General features: G+C 40.8%; 1 protein-coding gene across 1 annotated transcript; it reads right to left on the reverse strand.

Annotated features, from left to right (window-relative positions):
* Positions 1–389: 389 nt before the first annotated feature.
* On the reverse strand, positions 390–14,250 carry mmp2 (matrix metallopeptidase 2). The gene is made up of 13 exons (XM_080498842.1): positions 13,935–14,250; positions 13,543–13,769; positions 12,566–12,714; positions 11,343–11,471; positions 10,506–10,679; positions 9,717–9,890; positions 8,892–9,065; positions 8,391–8,546; positions 8,148–8,274; positions 4,712–4,848; positions 4,090–4,249; positions 3,742–3,851; positions 390–1,568 (listed from the first exon to the last, which is right to left on the reverse strand). The coding sequence occupies exons 1-13, from the start codon at positions 14,088–14,090 to the stop codon at positions 1,465–1,467; spliced, it is 1,977 nt and encodes a 658-aa protein (XP_080354968.1). The 5' UTR covers positions 14,091–14,250; the 3' UTR covers positions 390–1,464.
* Between the last annotated feature and the right edge of the window lie 4,608 nt (positions 14,251–18,858).

Below are 18,858 nucleotides of genomic sequence, written 5' to 3' on the forward strand. Positions count from 1 at the left end.
CTGACACATTCTGAAGTCACGGCCGGGCAGAAGGGTTCACAAAATGTTGACTTTATTGATGTTTTCAGGTGGTCACTGGTCCCACTGGTAGAACCCCCAACTTTCATTGATTTGACACCTCCCGCTTCACCCAACTTTAACTTGTTTTCAGGCTCCTTGCAGAACTTCTTGATGACATCTTCATTAAATCCATGGGTGTTGAAGCAGGAAGTCATCACAAACATGCAGAACTGTTACCTCCAGGACCAGGGTTGTCAATATTTGACTTAAGTGAACAACCGGAGCTCTTTTTTTAATCACTTATTTACTATTTTATTTGGAAAGATTACAAGACTGGTGGCAAAAGCCTGTAGTCAATAATCACATCTTCAAATTATGACAAGACCGTATATATTGAACATTTTTATTGATGACAGTAACAAAGTGCACAAGCATAAAAAACCACACGACACAATGACTATACTGTTAAAAACAAAAAACAGAAGAAAAAAAAAAAAGGTTACAATAAACAATACTAGTGTGGTAGCCTTGTCATGATTCCATCATGCAGCGTACGTATAAAGCCTCTAGAGGCAACCTGTGCCATTAATCTTTCTGTACCATAAGTAAAGGGACATGCAACATGGAGTTGCCATGGAAATAATTCAGTCTCCATATTGTGCAGTTCCCATATATAGTCCTATACAAAAGTGCTAACAAATTAAGAATAATGTGTGCCTGCGGGTACAACTTTCTGACATCCAGAGGATATTAGGCCATCTCGTCAGACATAGTTACACAGATTATATAAAAAATAGGACTATATGCAAAAAAAAGAAGAAAAAAAAAGCAATCTCTAAAAGCACCATTTTCGGTCACATTGTGCAAATTCATTCCTTTCAAATGTATTGCACAACATCGAGAAAATTAATTAGACTTGAAACATTTATAAAACTGCACTTCATTCACTCAACAGAGATTTTTTTTTTTGAAGCCAACATGAATTGCTCAGGCTTTCTGATTCAAAATTTGCACAATACGGCAACATCTCACAGCACAGTATAGCACTGCGTTCAATGCAGTGCGGACATACCTGATGTCTGATTCATCAAAAACATAAACACAGAAAAAGAAGAAAAAAAACTTCTAAAACAATTAAAGTGGGGCTACATAATGTAAAAAAAAAATTTAAAATTAAAAATCAGCTTCTGCTTGATAAAATTTCAAAGTCACACAAAAATGAAGCATTTATCCAGTTGTGTATGTTCAGCCTGCGTAGGTGTACAAAGCTGAAGGGTTATAACAGGCTGCAGAGACAAGTGTCCCACAGAAGCGCACAGAGTTGCCAGGGGAAGAAAAAAAAAAATCTTACAACAGTGTGCCCTGTGGCAGCCTCAAGTTGTGTGCGATACTAGCACAACGTCCTCATGAAGAGAGAGGCCGTCGTTCCAGGAAGTAGCCAGTCGAGAGAAGTTTTGCAAGCGCTCAACAACCCAGCCAGTCCTTTGTGATTTCACCGAGCTTGACAATCTTCAAGCTGCTGTCTTCTAGTTTGAAATAGTGGCTGCCTTTGAAGAAGTAGCTGTAATCTGTGAAAAGACAAGCAAAAATATACACATTTGAAATCATCTCCTTGGCTGAGAATGGCCATTCTGTATCCAACAGAGCTTCGATTGACGGGACGTGAGCAGTGGATTTGGTTTCAATCACGTTGACGTGAATTCGAGTATCCAATTAGTCTCAAGCTGAAGCCAAAGACAAGCTATCTCTCTCTGAATTATGCTAATAAGGAAGCATACAGCAGTACCTCTGTTGAGGGTCACAGACTTGCTTTATAAAAATGTGTTTGTTCACAGTGCGGGGAAAGGCGGGCTGTGAGGTGCTTACAGTACCGAGTGTATGTCAGGAGAGCAGTCATGGAAAAATCCCTGGTAGCTTGCCACAGGCAAAAATCTGCATAACCAACCTCAAGGATACTCACACTGACAGACATTTACAGCCTGAAAATTTACCCTTATTTACTTCTCGCAGGAGGGAGTTGCTCTGTAGGAGTTGCTTGGCAATTCCCAGCAGCAGGCCAAGTGAAGATAAACCATCATGTCTGATTCACTCAAAACACATCATATCGTCATGCCAGCAACACGAAGCCAGTACTCCCCCAATGAATGTATTTGACTTTAAAAGTACTCCCTCTGGTTTGTTTCACTTCCTTACATTCTTTGTGTAGTCAGCTCCTCTAATCGCTTCATTTCTGGCTGGACGTTATTTTTGCTTGCTGGCTTTTTTTTTTTTTTTTTAACTCATTTTACTGAGACAGGCAAAGTGCCAGACTCACTGATAGAGCTGACTGGATTTTCCTACAGTCTTACTAGAAGGAATGCCACTCAGCAGACAGTAAACTAGCACATAAAAACAGCAGTGTTTAAGTCGAACAACAGAAACACCATGAAAAACAACACAATCCAAGGGTTATGGCCAGGATGCCTTCAGCTATATTGTCTCGTTGATTTAGATTCAGAGCAGTGACGACTATTGGTTTACTCCTGCAAAGTGTTTTAAAGCCTTTTAAGAGTGTCTGGTGTGTTGCAGTCAAAAGCTCAGCCATCGGTCTTGTTTACCTGTCTATTTATCTATCCGTCTGTCTATCGATCTCGTCCAGACTGCAAAGTTTTAACAGCAACTCGATGGGGATTTCTGATTAACTTAATGGTTACAAGACCATAAAATGTTGGGGATTCTGTGTTTTCTCATTGACTGTCACCATGGGGTTGGCGTTTTCAATGTGGTGAAATTCCCAGATACGTTTGGATGTACTGTTAAAAAATGTTTTTGTATTTAGATATTAGTGTTTCAGTCAACCGAAACCTTAAATGGTGTTTAAAATCAGTAGCACTAAAATATGAGTATCCCAATTATGTAGTTCATTACCGTCAGCGTTATTATTCAGTATACAAAGGAGCTGTAGTGTCTAGTCTCTGAGAATGATTCTATTTTCTGAAACCCTCCAGTCTCTATCTTTGTCTGTGCTGGAAGCCTGCATGTTTTCTCAAAAGTGAAGAGCTGGCGCATGCACACTTCAGTTTGAGTCTGTATTTTTGGTACAAGTCGATTGTCATTAATAACAATGGGACTGCTTGTGCTGTTCGCTCCTTTAACATTGCCTCTTCAACAAAATGTGCATTAAATACACCATCGACTGGATCACATTAGTCTGCCTGCAAGACGCATGGCCAACTAGTGGCCAAGCATGGAAACTACAGCGTTTTCTTACCTTGCAGACTTATTTGTGCATTGATCAAAACAAAAATGGAAAAACTATAGCATTTCCAGCAGAATCTTGACATGTAAACAGAATATAAATGAAGTGAAATAAGACAAATCCGGAACATGAGAAGTGTTATAAAAGAGATTAAATGTGGTTTTCATTTACAAATATGATGTCTGTCCCAATCTTTAATCAAAATAGACTTGTTGTATATTGTTTAGAGTCAAGCTTCGGTGAGTCTGGTAGAAATATAAACATTGTTAGAAGGGCCACTGGTCACATCTAATATGCTGCGGTTGCTGCAGGGTTTATTAGTGCTGCACTGACCCGAATAGTGGCAGCATCATTATTCAATCATCCATTCTGCACAAACCTGGAGTCTAAAAAAAGTTATACACTCTTATAGAGCGAAAGTTTAAGAGGAAATAATGTGACCATGTGTATTTCGATTAAAATAACTAATCAATGAATATGTGAATAGGAAGATATGTTTTTACCAATGCCATTAAGACTGAAGGCTGAGTCTATGCCATCTGGAATGCCATTCCAGGATTCAGCGATGAGTTTGGGGAATCCAGAGTCCATACTCTTCGTCTCTTCATCATATCTGTTCACACACAATACAGTGAACTTCATAAGTATGGTTCTGACATAGACAAACATTTCTGTGGATATAAAGCAGTTAGATGACAACATAATCAACTGTTGAGCACGGACCAACAGAGCTGTTTCTCTCTACAGTGCAGTTTAGGTCAACACTTTAACTTGATCCAGATGCAGCTCAGCTGAGTCAGGCAATGGTTTGAGGTTCGCGTATAGTTGCATAAGCTTGTCCTCCTCTTTACCTCCAGAATTTGTCCCCAGAAAAGAAGTAAGTCTTCCTGTTCTTCCTGAAGTTGAAGGCAGCATCAATTTGCTGTACGTCAGTGGGGAATTCCAAACTGGAGAGCCTCTTTGGATAGCCTTTCTCCAACTCATCAGCTTTGTAAACCCACATCTCATTGCCTAAGAGAAGGAGAAAAAAAACCACAGGGGAATATGTTCAGAAATGAGAACTAACTACTTTAACATTCAAATCAAGGATTTACCCTTTGCTCCTGAAAAATCTACGACCACATTTGAGTGAGATCATCTCGAAACCACCTCGTTGTCTTTGGAGCGGGTGCGTGTGTTATGTAGATCTCATCAGTGCTCGGGCAAACTGTCATATCAATAAAACGCTGACAATTTCTCGAAAACCACTAATAACTTTGGTGGAATATCTTAAGTACACATCGCACACTGGAGAGCTCAGCCAACATTCCTGCTTCTCCTAATGTTCCAAGGCGTCAGCATGGAGACACCTACTACATTTATCAATCACTGGTCATTTGTCTGATAAACACATCATCACAGAGATGATTAATTGATTTTCAGATGGATCTCAATTGGCCGTCTCTTCACAGTTTATCGTTTCCTGCAGGATACCTGAGAAGAAGACGGTTTTCTCCTCCACTGGGTTTTCGTAGGCAGCATCTATCTTGGTGGGAAGGTCCGGCCAGTATGTGGCCACCAGCATGGGGCCATTGGGCTTGCTTCTGAAGTTGACTGACCTGAACAGGAACCTGGCAGACAGAATAAAGTGGGTGAGCATTGTTGAAGGTGTGGGGATGGAACGGGAAAGAGTGAAAGAGGGATGACGGGGGGTGGTGTGTATAAAGACCAGGAGAAAGAGAAAGAGTGAGAGTGTATGTGTGTTTGAGTGGAGTGGGAAGGGGGGGGGGGGGGGTTAGCACAAATGCTCCACTGGTCGAGTCGGCCACAAAGGCCTGATTCATGAGCATCTGGTTCTCGTTAGGACTAAAGGCTGCAGACGCCAGTGGAACAAGACCCATCACGCCTGGATTTCCAATACACAGCTGCACAACAACAGCAGCTTCTTCAGAAAATCTTTTCCACTGACCTATTTCTAAGAAAGGAAATTATCTGCCACTGGCAAAGATGACTTATCATAATGGTAAAATGAAGATGAGCATAAAATCTTACTAACAATCATGAAGGGCATGCAAGACACTCTAAATGTAAGAATGAAAGATATTCCTGTCTGAACTAATGATCTATGAATTTTTTTATTTTGGCTGTGGTTTACAGAGTTAATGTCCTGCACCAACAATATCCAGAGGGTTTTCTGTCTGTATCAGAGCTTTAATTGTATCATTGTCTCCCCGTGCCCTGATTTCCTGTATGTTTCAATAAAAAGCTAGAACAATATGCCTACAGGCAAACAGAACAGACTTACAGGATGTAACAAGATATTTACACAAGTACTTGATTGTTTTTGTGTTCATTGTCTTACTGCTTCCTTTTCTGTTTATTATAATGAACACGACTCCAAACTTTCAACTCTAAGTGATTTACCGAGTATTTGTAGTGCAATAAGTGTTGTTTTAACTTTGTAGCCATCCAAGTAGATAATTATTCTGATCATGCATGTTCATATATCTCTCAAGCTGTGAGTAACAATATTACAATTTGCTCTGATGTATAATTCTCAACGATGGGTTTCAAAATTGATAGCTGGAAAAGCCTCTGCTTTCAATTTTCTTTAACATTGATTGCATTTTAACAAAAAAATTGACTGCGGATGGAACACAACTAGTTCCTGAAAACATAGCTATTCTTATTGTTATAGAAAATATGTAATTTCCTTTGAGTTGGCGGGAAATATGGTATGTTGAAGGGAAACTTTAATATAAAAAGACAAATATCAGGGATCTCAACTTTGTTTGTATTATGGTTATTGATGCAACCGGACATTTGATGGTTCAACCACAGCAAGTTTTTAACCCTCGACTGCAGCAGAAAACTTGTGCCAATTCAACCATGCTGATCACAAGATCCACTATGGAGAAGGGTGCAGTACAAGCAAAGATACACACACAACACACATAATTGTTAATGCTTGATGCTGCTGAAAAAATATGAATTTAATCAGTACGTTTGCCAAAGTCTTTCTATAGGACAGACTATATAATTGCATTCTCCTTAAGCCTCCAGACAGACAGACACACTTTTGTGCTGAGCTAAGGGAGTGCTGCAAGCATGACTCATTGCATCATGTCAAGATTTGTCCTACATCATAAATATGCTGAGGCAGGAGAAAGCCAGATTCCACTTTTACAATGAGGGAGTAAAGCAAGCTTTAGTCTCGAGCCCAGAGGGCACTGGCCTTTGTGTGAAGCTTTCAAACTCGGCTTGTACCGGTGCACTGCTGCATACAAACCCACCGTGGCCTTCGGGTAACTCATTTAGTCAGATCAACAAGTCTGTACTGACACTTGACTAATCTCAGACTTTGGTGGGATATACTGTATTTCGTATGGACTCCGGTGCCTTGAGAAAATTCCTGTCTTCATTTTCTTTCCCTCAACTTCAGATCAACTATCTTCCAAGTCTTCTCCCACATCTTTCACACAGCATCTTACAATTCATGGCACATACACTTAAAAACGGAGATCATGGCTGTATGGCTACTCACAGACAAGAACAAAGCTTCTGATCAATGTCTCATATTGTAATAAGCATTATGAAGTCAATAATTCTACCAGAAATGGCTGGGAGGGATGTAATGTGGTCGAAGCTCTGCCCAGGAGCTACAAATGAGGACAACCAGGTTTTATCTTCAAGGAATATAATGATTATTAAAGCTGCTAACCCCTAATCATTTAGATGGCATGTTTGCACATGTTTGTACCAGCTCAAATGATCAGGAATTATAACGATGATTCATGTTCATCTTTCTGTTTCAGCCTGAATCTTACTCCAGCAAGCTTTTTGAAAACACTCAGGTTTCAAGTCTCGCTGCGTTTTAAACATAGTGGTCAAAGTTTCATGGTGGGCAGAGCAATTTCTCTGGGAGCCGCAGCAAAGTCTAAAGTAAATCTGCATTAAAGCAAGATTTGTGGGCAAGCCTGGGACTTGTTTTTCTGAGTTTGTAACTCGAGGTTCTTGTCAAGTAAAACCAAACTGATGGAAAGACTCGACTCTGTAGTGCAGCGGTCTGCTGGCTTGTTTGTTTTGGACCCGTTTCAGAAAATTGCCACAACAGATATACAACTCTGTTAACCCTGAAATCAATACAAAACAAATAGGGGGGGGGGGGAAGTGGTTCAGCACAGCAAGAACATTATTTATGTTTTCTATCTGTTCCTTTTCCACCTTATTTCAAGGGCTAATCTGTCCATAACCGAACCCAGCTGCTGCGAGGAAAATGTTCAATCTTCTATACAGGACGGTACACTGAGTCACAAAGGCTGTTGAATAAACGACAGCACTTCATGAATCCTCCTCTTCTACACAGGGTTGGGCAGCAGACACACACTCAGCTTACAAAACTTTGGATTCAGTGGCGCCTGTGGAGAAGAGTCCTACAGACTGTGATCGTAAGTGATGACTATTATGGTGGTGAGTGCATGAGAAGCCCAACAGTTTGTTTCCCTTCTTGCTAATTGCCACATCACAAAACAAGCATTTAAGTCGCCTCAATTTACATGTGGCGCAAGACTGCAACATCAGAAACAATAATTACCGAGAAACCTCACGTCAAACTGATCATTACTGATGGGGACACGTTCATGAAGTACATCGACCTTGTTTGAGTTACAGAAGAAGTCAGAAGTATGCCAAGGGCTGTTGTTTGTCATCCTTCGCGTAAATCCAAAAAACGGGAAGTTCATCCAGCTGTGGAAGTTCAAGCGAGTCCAACACAAACTTAAAAGCAAGTGATATCATCACAAGTGCTGCTTAATCAAACAACCACAGATTTTGGTTGGATTATTTCTTCCTTCCTCATCATTTGTTCCTAATTTGGCTTGACTGAAGCCCTGGGAAAACAACTTTGGGCTCCAGAGTTTGAAATGATTACCTGTCTTTGAAGAAGAAGGTCTCCCCTCGGATTTGTGCTACAGCATCGAAGACAACAGGCTCTTTGCAGATGTCCATTGGAGTGACGGGGCCTTGTGTCGGAGACAGGGGCATGTCTGTTGGCACGCCTGTTGTGAACATTTACCACATTTGATCTCGATGACGGATGAATGACACACTTACGGTACAACAGTTTATTCCTGACTTATTTGAGCATTGAGTCCCGTTTTGCATTGCTTCTCACCATAGAGCTCCTGGATGCCTTTGATATCGTCATGAGAAAGTCTGAAGTCTTTGGTGAAAGTGTAGATGGGGGCCATCAGTGCCCCGGGGTCCTGAGAATGCTCCAGACCAAGGGCATGGCCGAACTCATGGGCCGCCACCAGGAACAAACTGTAGCCTAGTGATGAGTAAACGTGTTAAACAGCAAAATGCCACTCTTCTCGTATTTTCTACTTTATTTGTCCCATCATGTTGTCAGCCATCACTGAAGCATTTTGAACTCTGCTGACTTGCATGAAATGTGCCATGAAAGCAAAGATTGATTGGCTGATAAGGAACGTTCCGTGGCAGATCCTTCCTTCCCCTGCTAATTCACACTCGCGGGCAGATATTTGAACTCATCTGACGTTGTTCTTTATTTTCCAGCATGTCTTAAGTGAACTGGGATCAAAAGATAACATAGCTCATTGTCATTCTGAGAGCAAAACCCGGCCACAAATGTATCAAACCAAAGACTTCCTACCCTGATCGGGACAGAAACCCCATTTGCGGTCATCGTCGTAGCTCTTTGTGCTAGCGCACCACATCTTTCCGTCGCTGCGGCCAGAAGAGGTGCACGAGTCATAGGTGTCTCCCAAGAAGGTGAAAGGAAAGACACACGGGCTTCCTTCTGCATTTCCCCCAACCGTGGACATCGCTAGAGGGAACGGCAAGAAGCAGAATCGGTGTCAGAAAACAAGAGCCGCGAACCAAGTTTACTTTACTGTTGTGTGAGCTGTTTCCTGTGCCAAAAGGTTCCTCCAGAAAAGTTTGGTTTGGATTGCGTTGTGAAATGAGTGCAGTTGATGTTGAAAGCAGCATCATGAAAGCAGCTGGCACAGGGCGCAAAACATCAATAACTAATCCACTAGGCACAAAACCAAAAGAGCACCCATCCAAATTGATTTTCTTTCAAAGGGAGATCATTTGAATCTGGCGTGATAGGTTTTGTGCTGTTTCTATTTTTTACCCCCTTGAACAAATTCTGATTCAGCACACTCAAAAGGTCCTAAAACTACATTCCTATTGAAGAAAACAGAATCAAGCCGAGACAGTTCTTCTCGGCCTATATTGTCCTTACACGGCCAGCTCAACCCTAAAAATAGTCCAACTGACTGAATGGAAAATATTACCCATCGATGCACATTAAAATACTTTCAGCCGACCACAAGCAGGACCGAAAAGCCCAGCTGGAGAATTCCTGGAGATCAGCACATTTCATGGCACCATATGGTGCACATCAAAAATAAACATGGCCAGGAAAATACAGAGCTGAGGACGGAGCAAGCAGCTACGTTGAACTACCTACCGGTTTCGGGGCAGAAGCCATACGACGTGTCCTGGTCGTAGTCTTCGGTGGTGGCGCACCAGCGGTAACCGTCATCCCTGCCTTGAGTGGTGCAACTGTCATACTTCTCCCCTTGGAATGTGAAGGGGAATTTACACGGAGCACCTTCTGCATTTCCTCCCAAGGTGAAGAGCACTGTGGAAGCATAACATGTTATTAGGAAGGAAAACACAACAAATCATCCATACTGCTTTCAAATTAAGATGCACAATGGAGGAAGTTGTGTAATGGGACAAACAGTACAAACAAGACTTACAAGAGTGTTCACATCATATAAAACAACTTAGTACATGTGTACTTTGGCAGTTTTCTGTAATGGGCATGTTATCATGTTGGTACAACTGACAGCCATATAACACAGATAAACAAAATGCTTGACAAAGCCCCATGTTTTAAAGTGGGGCAGCAACTTGGAGAAAAAAAAAACTGTTCCATAATCCAATCCAAACAAAAAAGAGAGAGCGAGAGAGAGAGAGACAGAAAAAAAAAAACAACAACAGCACTTTCCTGGCATACCATCCAACCTACTTTCTCCCTGTCCAAAACCAGCAGCTTTGAATATAGAAATCATTTGATATGAAGTATGACACTGCCAGTATTGAAACACTCAGTACTCAGTGTTGGGTTCAAGATGTCATATGTAAGGCACGATAACAGTGCTGCTGAGGTCAAGAAAACCACATCTTTAAAAAAAAGATGGTAAAGAAAATGTGGCGGGGGAAACATCGGATAGCCACTGAACAAACTTACGCTCATGAGGGCAGAAGCCGTATTTGCCGTCTTCGTCAAAATTGTACGTGGTGGAGCACCACAAGAAGCCGTCGTCACGACCCTGAGAGGTGCAGCTGTTGTATTCAGTGCCCATGAAGGAGAAGGGGAATTTACAGAACTCTCCATCAGCGTTGCCGAATTTCACCTTCACCACTGATGAAAAAGATAGAGACACAAATTCCATTATGTTTCTGCAATTTTAGTAGAACATTAAAGCTTTTCTTATGTCACACTGTGTGTGTGACTTCAATTTAATATGCCAGGAAAAACATGGCCAGCTTCACACTGTCACGGAAAGTATATATATATAAATGAATAGTTTTTAAAAATGGGAACTAAAGCTTAGATATCAAATATATTGAGAAGGTTTCAAATGAATGGCGACAACATCTAAGATGCCTTCACCTCATAATTTTTTTGCAACATGAGAAAATTACATTAAAGATTTAGAAATCCAGAGAGAGGGATGTGGATAATAGAAAATACTTGGGAGAAAAACTATCTGGGTCAGTATGTGCAAATGTGTGCAAAAGAGATCCTTGAAAAAAAAAAAAATCCATCTTCCAGATGGCTGTGGTTTATCACATCAAGCATCACAACGTTCAGACCAAGTTAAGACGATCAAAACAATGTATTTGAAAGTCAAATTTGTGAATAAAAAACCTGGGCTCACATGTTTTCTTTTTATGACTAATCAATTGAATCTCATTATTATTTGTTTGAAAATGACAGAAATATCCACCTATAATTCGCCACATGAAGACAAATCCTTAACAGTTAGAACATTGTTTGAAACACATTTATTTTTTTTGTTACCTTGGCCTTCGCCCAGTGTCCACTGCTCATCATCATCAAAGTGAGAGTCTCCTCCAATTCCAGGCCCCGGGGCAAACGCATGAGCCAAGAGGCCGTCCTTGCCATCAAAGGGGTACCCATCTCCGTGCTCTGTTGACCACATCATTAACAGGCTTATTAAGGAGCGACAGCTGATTTAAAGAACGTTACGTTTTTGTTTGTTTTTCTTCTTCTTCTTCTTCTTCTTCTCAAGTGGCCTTCTTTTGTTTGTGCTGCATTGTAATTGCTGGATTCTTGCTCAACAGGGTCAACTGTGGCGAGACAGTATGATATTATGGCTCTGTGAGTAAATATCAAACTGGTATTTGAGCAAGAATGACAGGAATGACCTCTGGAAGGGCCACAATTCCCACTGTGAAATGAGACGTTCCTGAAATATAGCCTGCACACTCACTGTAAAAACACGTGTGGTAATGCCGCTTTACCATTCGTGAACTCTGATTCACCTGCCTACTTTGGTCTGTTTGCAAACTTAAGATCCGCTTGTGGATTTAAATACCAAAAACCATCACAGTATAGTTAGAGTCACCACCTGAATGACTGAACTCTTTTTTCTTACAAACCACAGGCTTTCTCCAGTCGTACACATGAAGTAGCAAGTTTATTTCGATGTGCCAAGTTAAACACATCCATATTTAACATGGATATGTTGTGACATCACAAAGTTATAGACCTGGGAGCTACAAATGCTGTAAAAAAAAATCACCTTAAACCCAATAAGTGCAAACCATTTGACAGCCTTCTATAGATAACTTTCATATATAGACATTTTTAGTTAGTTAGTAGTTATTTGTTCATTGTTTTTGTCTTTTTTTTTCTTGCTATTTCCTTTGTACCTACATGTTATACAAAAGAAATGCAAAGTTCATTATCAATAGAATGTGGCACAAGCAGATCATTCACGGTTTGATGAAAACCAGCTGTTAGCCCTTCTCCATTGATTCGGCTTTGTGATATTCTCACAGTAATTGTTCAACACAGAGGTGTGAACTTCATAAAAGGAAAAGGAAACCAAAGTCTTATTTTCAACAATATAGGGAGTTAAAATATTTTCTCAGGAACGTGGTAGAATTTAGAGCAAGATGGCGCTTTAAGCTCAGCAACATTTTGTGGCTAAATGCACAATATTGAGATGATGTGATATATGGTATCCATATATTTGCTCATCAAAACACAGAACATACCATTACGGCCAAAGTTAATCATGATGTCAGCCTCTCCATCCATGATGCGGGTGAACCCGAGAGGTGTGACGTCACTCCACACTTTGAAGGCTCTGAAGAAAGCGTCGTTTATGACTTCCTCGTCCAGATCTGGAGAGTAACCCAGGATTCTGCAAAGTGATTACAGAGTGTGATTGTAAAACAGGGATAAAACCAGACAAAGTCCACCATAGAAGCTGTGGCAGCTCTCTCAAAATCCCTTTTTTTTTTTTTTTACAAGGCATGTTGGACCTATCAGGAGATCTTTCTACTCCACTGAAGATGATTTAAAGGAGGCGAGGCCAATAACGCTCGCGCTGTCATCTGTGAGAGCCTTTGCTGAAACAATGTTCAGCCACAAAACCCGCTTGTACGCCTGTCTGCACAGTCGTTTCTCCTGGAAAAACAGTCTAAGATCTCGTCGTTGTTATTGTCTTTGGCTTGCAGTCTTCTGTAGGAACACACGCGGGCAGACGGGCTGGAAGGATCAGAGCACACAAGAACTGCTGATATAAATAAACTAAATCCACACTGTTGTAAACCTCAAACGGAAAACAAAAACAAAGGACTTGACACATACTGTGTAGGAATGCTGGTGTTAGCAAGACATAAGATGCAAGCACTTCAGACTGTGGGGTTGGGGGTGGGGTGGGGTGGACTGGCTGTTGGGAGAGTCTGGGGGGTGGGGGTTTAGGTGGGGGTATGTTGTATGTCTCAATCACTTAAAAAAAATAGAAGCTTGATTTATGGGCAGGTGGAGTCTAGACTGGCAAACATACTATACGAAAATAAATACCTCATTATAGTGTTTTTCTTTTTTTTTTCTTTTCTTGGCAACACTGCATTTAAAACCTCAATGATTCCTTTATTTCCTTTATTATTGAGGAACCAGGCAACGCTGACACCCAAATCTGTCCCTCCTGATAAAAATAAGATGGCAATAATGACAATAATCTGACCTGTAGGTGATGTCGTTCTTCTGCCACTGGGGTTTCCTGTGGAAGAAGTTGTAATTGGCCACATCTGGAACGCCACAGCGGGGCTTTTTCATGATATCCACAGTCTTGGCATCGATCTCGCCAGTTTCTTGCAGGGTAAAAAACTTCTGCATTTTCTTCAAGGTGTCCTTGAGCACCATGAGGTTACATCTGTCTTGTGGGCATCCGTAAAACTTGTTCAGATAGTGCTAAAAGCAGAAGTCATAAACACTGGTAAATTTTGAGAAAATGCAAGAAATTGTGATTGTTTTGACGATTTAACAACAGTTATGGAGGGAAGAAAAATGGAACATCTGGATGACCTACTTAGAAATATTTTCACAAAGGAGGGGAAAAAAAAGAAAGAAACTTACCAGAGCAACTTCTTTGTCTGTTTTAGGGGTAGTGTCGTCTCCAGGAAACCTGATAATGGGAGAAGGACGAGCATTTGTTGCTTGGAAAGTTATAAAGTGAACCAAAAAGACTTTAAGAACAATCCGGCGACTGCCGAATATCGTCGGAAAGCCCATTTTCTCCCCCTTAGAAGAGAAGCTGAAGTTGCAGTGAAAGCTCCGGGTTGCAGTCCTCTCAGTACTTCAGCTTGCTTCTGCGCCTCTGCAGGTTTTTTTTTTTTTTTTTCCCTCCTTAACGGGACATCCTGCACCTCGACTCTCTGAACTTTCCCAGTTCTGCTTGCACACGCACTTTGTGCGCAGTCTCCAGGTCGAGGGAGTGCGAGGAGCCGCAAACCAAACAGAGTGGCGCATATGTGGCTGCTTTTCTCACTCATTTGTTTTCCTCTGTGATAATAAGTTTTATAACGTGATAAATGTTCAGATATTACATGCATGTATGATGCGCACTAATCGCGAAGGGACCGTCTGCAAATTACAAAACTGCAACAACAAAGAGAGATTGTAAAAATAAAAGTCACTGTTTGTTCACTGCAGTCTCACCAACTTCACTGCAGACTTCACTTGTCTCCTGATGATCAGACTGCAAATATATAGTTTGATATAAAAATGCTTTTTCATGCTCCCAGGAGGACAACTAAAGCACCCCCACAGTATCCCCAACAAATGTGATTTTTTTGTGTGGTTTATTTAGATTATTTTTTATGTGTGAAGACAAAACATTTCTCTTAATTTCTTAATTAATAACTACACCAATAAAACATGTATTTATTTATTTTTTTAAACCAAACAGCCGTGTGGTGTGATTCAGCCAATCACTGCAGCGCATGCATTAACCTTTGAACTCACTACTTCCTGTTATTATGAGCGCATTTTTCCTGGTGACTGGTAACTTACTAATAGTAATGAAACATGGAGCGCTTTTTGCAAAAAATTTAATTAAAAAAAGGGAAAACAATCACTGATGCCTTTGCTCTGAACAACAACAACAACCGACGTATGGTTTTATTCTGACGTCTCATGGTGAGTGATGATTATTAGCTAGTTGCTGTTTTTGACTCGAACTCTTGACTCCCTAGTTATCTCTATACAGTGTTTATTAAAATAGTTAAATCCATTGAAGAGAATATGTTTCTTCCACTGGAGGTTTTGGTGACTGGCAGCAGGAGTCACTGTCTTTGTGCTTGAAGCCAAAATGAAAACTTCCTGTGTGTTTAGCGTCGTGTTGCTGTTGAGGCTACATCAGTGACATACTTTTGGTAAAGTTTCTTTTCAGTGCTGTATTTAAGTTGCAGGCTTGTATATCTTTCATCTTGATCACTCTGGCTAAATATCTTGTGTTATGTGTTGCGTAATATTGTTTTAAATAGCGGAGCTTTTACTGTATGTGCGCAACTGTAACATGCGCAGTGCGGCGCGACATATTGTCGGCATGACAGTAGAAAATAAACCAGAGACCCGGGAATTCCCCAGCACCGTCACTGAAAGATCAAGCTCCCCATAACATCAGCAACAGAAAAAAAAAAAAATCTCTTGCACCGCCACTGATTTTGTGGCACTGTTTGTAATGCCCCTCTTCGCTGTTGCGGTAGTTTGTTATTTGCAGACAATTCCTACACACTGGGAGCTGCACCAATTTTAGAAATGCTGCTCCAAAGACAAGTACTTTTGATAAAAAAAAAAAAAAAAATCTGCTTGTAGCATGTTGATGATTGTGTGCTGATGATGTTTTGTTAAAGAGTTTTTGATGCTCAACACAGAAATATAGTTCTTTACTGTGGCAGTTCTACATTTTCGTACTCCAATGTGTGCCCACATTTTACCAATATTTTATTTGAATGTGTGTTTTTCTCTCTTTAAAAATGCACAGGCAATGAACGAATGAGCAGAAGCTGCAGTTATGCTGCAGCCAGTAGGAGACGCTGTGAGGTTCTTGTGACTTCCAGCATGTTTCTTTTACCTTTCAGGTATGTACCACTCTGAAATACATTTGGTGTGGTTTGTTGTGAAAAATTAATGGTGAAGTAAATGATTTTAGTCTGAGAGAGAGAACCGTAGAGACAAATGAGGCGGTAATGTCGGAGGTGTATTTGTTTTGTACCACGCAGTCTCTGCTCTTTTGGCTTAAATTGTGTGGTGTGCTCCTTGATTTAGTTTTCATATCATTTTCAAATACATGTTGAATTATTGGTTAATTTAAAAAACAGGGAGTCAAAATGTATGCAAGTTAAAATGTTAATTAAACTGATGTGTATATGTGAGTTGTTGTGAAGAAGACAATTACGTGTAAATTACTGTGAATACTTGAGTAGCAATAATGTTTGGCTGGAATGTGAAAGAGGGGTGGTAAGACAATATTTTGATAAGATGCATTGATTCTGTGATAGATATTACATTCATGTGAGTGTTTAGTATCTGTTAAAAATGCATCTGGAGAGGTAATGATTGATTGAAAGGAGTTACCGATGGGTAAATGTGAATATTGTATGATTTTACAGTAAGAGTACATACATCTAAAGGAAGATGGCAAATCATCCACACAGATCTCCAGCGTCATTCTTTGTTGTTTTTTTTGGTGTTATCTTTCATTGATGTAAAACTGTTCTCTGCTGCATCCTGGTGTCTGTAATAGATGCTCAAAGTAGAATTTTAGAGTATTTGCTTTGTGAATCCACACAAAAGAGTTTGCTTCATTGTCTCTCGAAATGTCATGTGATTCGTGCACATCTGTTTATTTCTCTGCTCCACCCTTTTGAAGAGCTGCCTTTCGTTTCTCCTCCATCTGGCAGATAAATTCCACCCTGCAGGTACAGCATTGTTTTAAAGTGAGACTGAGATCCAGACACAGCTGCTGTAGCATCACTTTTTGCTCAGGAGGCCTGGATTTCTCGAAGGTGGTGGCTTTCTGAATCTCACTGGCACAAAGATGTCAGTAGATACAGTGTGGGAACACTGCGACCCCTAGCTGCAGAAAGGCCAGGGCTTATTTAAAGTGATATGTTGACATCTGGTGGCAGGATTGGAAAACAGACCTTACTGACAGACCCAGACATGTCCCACACTTCATTCTTCAGGCTTTACTTTCTTTTGGGCTGATCTGTCAGGGAAGTCATCTAAATAATCATTTCAGCTCATATATTCATGAGAATAAAAGCATATTTTGAAAATTAAACAAGACAATAACATTATGTGTTGACTTTCTTATAGCCATACTTAAACCAAAGAAACTGTCAGGATATTTTTTTGAAGTGATTCACTGATAGATCACATGGTTGTTGGACATATATTAAACATTATTTTTTATTTCAACCCATAACCATATAGCTGTAAAAAAATATGACTGTGTATATTTTAGTGCTTTCAGGTTTTATTTTGATTTTAGTTGAAACGATATCTATCTTCAAATGGCACATCAGCTATGATTACTATCTATTTGTCCAGAACCCCACTTTCCCTGAGTTCTCGGACTGATTCAATCTATTTCCTCATTTGTTGGTCTGATAAAGAGGCACAACAAATGATTTGGTCTGGAGAATTACTGCCCTCTAGTGGTTGCTGTACGCCTAACACCTCGGTCTCTTCTGTGGCCCTTGGAGCCAGCCTTCTTCACTAACTTGTAATCTATGGCATAGATTTAGGATTCTTTCTAACTGTCTTTGACATGTCTTTGTTTCCACTCTCATACCGGATTACTCTGAACAGCACACGAGCACGGACTCTTTAATAGAGAGAGCTGAGGGACTTTTTTCGCAAAGAGACCTGACAGATGGATAGCTCACAAACAGGATTTTGTGGTATATCTACCAAAGCAATTTCCCTTCCCTTTAGCCAGAGTACAGTTAATTTTTCATAGCCGGGACTGCTGTTGGTGGTTGCAGAGTGAATTTAACATCCATTTGCCAACAATATCCAGGGCCTGTCACTTTGGAGCAGGAGCTTTATTTCATGCACTGATACATGCTGCCATCTCCTCTAACTGACACACTCACGGTGATCTCTCGCAGAGCCGGGGAACAGAATGGCTACCTATTAAATGTACATGGGCCTGCCTCTCCGAATAGAAAATGCTGAGATGTGAAAAGTTGAGCCCCGGCTACAGTAATTGAATGCCTTTGTGCATATGAATGCAATTTTGCAGGCGAAAGTGGCATAAGGAGATTGGAATGATAAGGCTTGATTTGCATGTAAATTGTTTTCTTTCTTTCTTTCTCTCTCTCTCTCTCTTTTTTTTTTGCCTCTGTTGACTGCTTAAGCTTTCCCTCGATTTAAGCATCTCAAATAACTGTGTGTGTGTGTTTGTGTTTTGATGAAATACTGTGGCCTTTCTTAAAGATTGGGTGTCTTGTTGCAACTGATTGCAAGCTCATCTCTTCCATTTGTATTTGTTTGTGTCTGAAGTGGCTGATTGAAACACAATCACGCTGTTCAGGAATGCGCCACGCTTGTGCAGCTGATTTGTACTTCTGTGTTTACTCCATAACCTATAAATCACACATGTCACCATCATTACAAGCAACCTTTATTTACAATTATTCCCTTCATGTTCCCGGTTTTTATTCCGTTTTTATGCGCTACAGAATCAACTTAATGTGATGCTGCAATATGCTTGCTCTGGTCCTGTAGCGTACAAACATCATGTCATTAATTATGGGGACGAGAGGCTTTCCGGTAGCATGCCAGCGACGTGGCCTCCTCTCGCAACTGGGAACGGGACATTCTGGACATGAAGGCCAGCCGTATCATGGCTCTCCAGCTGGCTCCGGGTCTTCAGGCCCACTGATTGACCCGCGTCCAGATGAACAGACCGCAGACCTGGATGTCACCCACTCTCCCCTCGCCCCGGTCCTCTGGCTCCTGCGAGGACCCGAGGCAGATTCTCTGAAGG

The sequence above is a fragment of the Blennius ocellaris genome, assembly GCF_963422515.1.
Source record: "Blennius ocellaris genome assembly, chromosome: 1".
Classification (NCBI taxonomy): domain Eukaryota; kingdom Metazoa; phylum Chordata; class Actinopteri; order Blenniiformes; family Blenniidae; genus Blennius; species Blennius ocellaris.

Coding starts and splice junctions, on each gene's coding strand:
- mmp2 (XM_080498842.1), bottom strand. CDS start 14,090: ATGGGCTTTCCGACGATATTCGGCAGTCGCCGGATTGTTCTTAAAGTC. Junction 10,680..11,342: donor GACACTGGGCGAAGGCCAAG/GTAACAAAAAAA, acceptor CTTTTTCATCAG/TGGTGAAGGTGAAATTCGGC. Junction 1,569..3,741: donor CTTCAGTCTTAATGGCATTG/GTAAAAACATAT, acceptor GTCTTTTCACAG/ATTACAGCTACTTCTTCAAA.